Genomic DNA, 5,615 nt, shown 5'->3' on the forward strand with positions numbered 1-5,615 from the left:
AAATAAATATATTTTTCCCATCATTTTAACTTTAGAGTTTATCTTCTTCGTTTTTGCAAAATATAGGTTAGTTCCTTGTTGCAGCGAATCCTTAATTCTATTTACAAATAGTTGAACGTCACGTTTATTATTATAATATACAGATAAATTTTTATTATTATGTATATATGTTTCAACAATAAAAATTTGGACACTAGATTCCAAATTAATCATCAATTTAATCATCTAGAATTGAGGTCAGACTCTTTGGGGGCACTCTTCATTAAAAATATATGGAAAATATATATAGATACGTGGCATTGTATGTGTTTGAATTTTGCGAAATTAATTTGTAGAAAAAAGTGTTATGCTTCTAATTTGCTATAAATTCATAGTTTTAACTTTTCATGAACTGTGCTGAAAGGATAAACATGAGCTCTTTAAATATCATCTCCTAATTAATTTGGATCTGATCATAATGAGAGAATTTGTGTCACATTTAAGTATATTCTCATTTCCTTTTCAATTAGAGAACAAAGCTAATAATACAGTAGATCGATGACCCAGCTAACAATTTAATGTCTTAATCTCGTTGAAGGCAGAAAGCTGTCACCTGGAGAAATTTATAGAACTGTTTATCTGTATGTAAAAAAATTTGATTTATATTTTGAATTGCATTTCGTTGACTTTTGAATCTTTCATTGATTTGAAAAAAATGACACAGATCCTCGCATTTTTAGACCACGTATTCATAACCGGTCATAACGTGATATATCAGTGACATATATTCTCGTATAAAATATCTTCGCTATAAAAGCATAAAATTCATCTTTACATAGAATAATCTCCAAATAGCTCGCGCGGCCGAGAAGCTGAGAACCGTGTCGAGAGTGTGTCAAAAAGTGGACTTGTCCCGCTTTTTTTTACGATTCGCGGCTTCAATTGAATTCAATTAGAGCCAATCGTTCTCGCCGGAGAGCGTTCGGAAATCACCGGCGCTCTCGGTTGCGCGCCGCATACGAAATCGTGGGAAGCGATGATCGACGATGAAATTTTCGCCGAAGAAATTCTCTCGTCAAAAGAGTGAAGGAGTCTGCGAGAGCGGGAGAAAGTGCGCGCGGTAGTCCTCGAGGCAGCTCGGGGTGTATACCCATGTATACCAGCCGAGCGCGTAGCTGTGCTGATGACGGCGAACGGTTGAAGTTCCGTGTATCCACGATCGGCGCTAGATGCGCCGTCGCCGCCGCCGCCGCTGCGGAGTGCGGTAAGCGGTAAGCGGTTGTGGCAAGGCAACCGCCGTCGCCGTTCACCGCGTCCGCCGCCGTCGCTTACGCGTCCGCCCAAAAGCCCAGTACAGTGCACACAGCGCGTCTCTGGTTGTCTCTTGGTCGACCGATCGCCATCATGAAAACATTCGCCCGTCGTTATCGTTGTTTCGCCTCCGTCCTTGCGGGCTAGCGTGGATTGGAGATAATATCGAGCGTCGGGGAAGTCTGGACGATCCGCGTGCGCGAGCGAACACGGCCACGTTCACAGCGCGTTCCACCACGGCTCGTCCATCGCCGCAGTCACCGCCACCGCCGCCGCTGCCATCACCACCACCACACACGGGAAGCACGGGAACGGGAACGGGAAGCACGGGAACGCGAGGCGAAGGCTGCCCCGTAAGCCCCGTTTCGTTGGTGATTGCGCGTGCTGCGCGAAGTGCGCCGCGGGAGGATTATAAAACGAGGAAGAGAGAGACAGCCATCGTGACGTGGGAAAGAGACAGGCGATTCTCTCCCGACAGTCCTATTGTGAGCGGGGTGTCCGCGGATCGCGATAAGAGGATACGGCTGCCGCCACTTAAATGCCTCGCACAAATTCCTACTCCATGTTGTGCATCGGTTGCGACACGGCTGCGTGTTGGAAAGTGAGTAATATCGTAACGCTGCACGCGATCACGATTCACGCCTTCCCATCCCGTCGTCTCCGTTGATGATCTCTCTCTCTCTCGGGCTACGAGCTGCCCGAGAGTCCCTGGCTACCTAAGCTGCCTTATCAAAAGCTGCGGAACAAAAGGGAAGGAAAACGAAATATCAGATCGCCAAGATGACGTAGTAAAAATTCCTAGGAATTGTGCTTCCCCTCTTCCTCTCGCGCTCTCGCTCGCTCCCACCAGAGCTCTTTCGCCTTCTCGCTCTCTGTCGCGCTCACGTTTTGGCCTCGCGGTCGGAGCATCGGATCTCCTTTTTCTCTCACATTGTTGTCTCCTTTTGTTGAAATTTCGGTTATTATCGAGTGCCTCGGCGTGTCCACAGATCTCAAGGGTATACCTCATTGAAGATATTTATGTTCTGACCTTGCATGACGCAGGAAGCAGGAGAAATTGTGAGAAGTCCCATTTTCTTGCTAAGTACACATCGTGTTATCTGAAATTTTCGAAAATTTGCCTGCTTTTCTTCTCTTAAACGCTCGTCATCATTATCGTTCGTCTTAAAAACGTCGTCATCTCGGATTTCCTCTTTTGTAGCTTTTATATTCTGTGATTTTGGTGTTGTTCCTTTTAATTGTGTTGTCTTCGCATTTATTTCTTTGTCATAAAAAAGATCGCGATAATGTAATATATTTTATGAATTAATTGTAACACCACAAGTTTAATATTTATGAAGTGCAGTACTCTTTGTGATCTTTGATTGTGATTTGGCTTTGTCATTCTTGTTTATGATGCGTTTTAATTTTTAACGTACTTTATATTCTCTCAATACATACTGTTGTTGATGTATTTGTATAAAAAAATAACCATTTGATGTACATGTATAAAAAATAATTATTTAGACATTTAAATATAAGAATTAAATTTATGAGATGATAATATTGTTATATTTACATATATTTTAATTACGTGTATAATTTTATGTGTAACAAGTTTATATTATCTATTCATAAGTTTTATAGTTTAAAACTTTGTAATATAAGATCTTGATTGACATTTTATTTTATCCTTTGCTTAATTGCATGATTTACTTTTAAACAGGTGAGTACATGGTGACACACGGTTGCAGAGGAGCAATTGGGAAGAGAGCCGCAGCAAAGGACTACACCTAGTTATCCTACACAAAGCTGACTGCAACTTTCCACTGTTTCTCAAGGCAGTGATCGCAACTAGGATATAACATAAACAGAAGTTTCCTTGATTTACGAAGAGTGTACACTAATAAAAGACGAGAGTTATGGAACGAGAGTCTAATCCTATGCAAGCTCTGTGTCGCAGTGGCTGTGGATTTTATGGCTCGCCAGCTACTGATGGCCTTTGTTCCCTTTGCTATAAGGAAAATCTAAAAAAGAAGCAGCAGCCACCAGTGTCAGCTGCTACCGTACCAACCTCACAGACTGTCTCCAGCAACGCTGGCACGTTGCAAAGCAGTTTTGGTAGCCCAGCAGCTACAGGAACGACGGCCCAACCTACCATTCCTACTATACCTCAGTCAACGTCGGATCTACCCAGTCCCAAAGAAGTGAGTATTACCATCTCTTTTTCATAGCTGCTCTGCACAAACGTAACGCCTTTGTTCTTTCCATTAATTTGCAGAAAATAGCGCTTATAAGCAGTCCTGAACCCACAAGGTCGTATACATCAATTGTTTTTAGTCTTTTAGTAAAACATAATAAAGCTTTCAAAACAGCCAAAGGAAAGAATATAAGAAATTGTTCGAGATATTAAACTGCAGCATATATTCATAGCTTCTTTCGCATTGTTTTAATGAAAGTTTATCTTATAGAAATTCATGGACTGTAGATAAGAGAAAAATTATATAATTATATTATCTATAAAAATAGATTATCTGTATTTTTAAGAGGGAGTGATGCAACATACCTAATTGAAACATTTAAATTCTGATAATGATTATAATGAAAATTTATTGAACAATCTGTTTTATTTGTTATATTTATTATTTTTCTAAATGATGTAGACAAATTTATATCTAATCAATTATTAATATAAGGATTTATATGTTTCTGTAACATAATAATGCAATTCTTTCCATTAAATTTAAAATAGGATACCATAAGAGATATCAAGAATATAAAGGAAACTTTTAAAAAATAACTATAACAATAAATAATTATTTTCATTATTCTTATACGGTATGTGTTACTTCTGTCAAACAGGTAAACAGAGAAGATCAGGAAAGTGAAGTAGGTGTAAGCAGTGCAGTAGCTGAAGGTTCATCAGCGAGTAGTGGCGATGTAGATGACTCCTTTGATGGCAAAGAGACTGATAAAGAATCTAAGAAGAAGAAAAATCGTTGTGCTGTATGTCGTAAAAAAGTTGGTTTGACTGGTAAGTGCGATGCAATGTGATTAGTTAATGATGTTGTTAGTGGATGTTGTTTTGACAATGATAAATTTGCAGGATTTGAGTGCCGTTGTGGAGGACTATTCTGCGCCGTGCATCGATACAGTGACAAGCACGATTGCAAATTCGATTACAAAGAAATGGGCGCTCAAGAAATTCGGCGCAACAATCCAGTTGTTGTTGGTGAAAAAGTGCAAAAAATTTGAACTATTTAGTGTGTAGTCGTTGGGAAAATGGTTATTATAACTATATAAACAAACAGAATATAAAAAAAAACAACGCAGAAAACGAGATAAATTATCTGGCAGCTGATTCGCACGTCGAGGGGTGAAACGAGCGAGCGTGTAAGATCGTGAGCGAGCGAGAGAATGAATGAGTGAGCGCACAAGAGCGACAGTAAAATTGTTTTGTAGCTGAATGTCGAGGTAAGATAGAAAAATGAAGAAAAGAAACGAATATCAGACAAAACAAATAAACGAAAGATTGCAAATTAGAATGTGTGCGCGTGAATGATTGATTCGTAATTGGATGCCAGTGCCATGTAAGTTTCAGATTGTCATCTAGCGAGAGAATTTTAATTGAGAATATACCTGGTTACTAACTGCTGCCAGTTTACTACTATTATTACCTATTATTATCTTCATGATTATTACGGTTTATGATTATTCTATATTATGTTTATTAATTTACTTAAATGGAAAATTCTGCGAAAATATGAAGCTCGTTTTACGTAAAGGCAGAACTCTTGGTGCGGTCAGTCGGTCCAGGACGTCTTCTTAGAAGTTTTGGTTTGTTCGAGAAATTTTATACATTACTGTTTCGTTTATATATATCAAAAAGTAAAAAATAGGGAATGTTGCTTAGGTAATGGCTGACGTTGATGGGTGATCACAATCTTAGGTTAATAATTAGTCTAATAATTATTAAGTATATTAGTCTATTGATTCATAAATAATGCAATGAAGTATAAGTAGTACTGTGTGTTTATGTCCAATTTCACGTGAATATAACCAGCAATTATTACTCATTAAATATGTTTCAACCTATATTGCAAATAATTATTTACACTACGGCCGCCAATCTGGGATTTGTAAATTAAACCCCTCTTTAACGTATTTCTTCGATTTCTCTTAGAACATAAATGAATTGTTAATGGTTGAAGTCGATTAGTTTATACTCGTTTTCTTTATTTTTGCTTGTTTTACGAGTTTTGTAGGGTAGCTGCGCGAGGTATTCCGGTGCTGCACAGCAGCGCATAATGTAAGAATAAATGATTAATAAAATGTCTAGAGAGGCC

The 5,615-nt window shown here is 38.8% G+C and overlaps 1 protein-coding gene across 1 annotated transcript; it reads left to right on the forward strand.

Moving 5' to 3' along the window:
* The first annotated feature begins 3,191 nt into the window (after positions 1–3,191).
* On the forward strand, positions 3,192–4,524 carry LOC105620332 (AN1-type zinc finger protein 5). The gene is made up of 3 exons (XM_012201837.1): positions 3,192–3,476; positions 4,132–4,303; positions 4,376–4,524. The coding sequence occupies exons 1-3, from the start codon at positions 3,192–3,194 to the stop codon at positions 4,522–4,524; spliced, it is 606 nt and encodes a 201-aa protein (XP_012057227.1).
* Positions 4,525–5,615: the final 1,091 nt, after the last annotated feature.

Source organism: Atta cephalotes, assembly GCF_000143395.1.
Source record: "Atta cephalotes unplaced genomic scaffold scaffold00002, whole genome shotgun sequence".
In the NCBI taxonomy this organism is placed as follows: domain Eukaryota; kingdom Metazoa; phylum Arthropoda; class Insecta; order Hymenoptera; family Formicidae; genus Atta; species Atta cephalotes.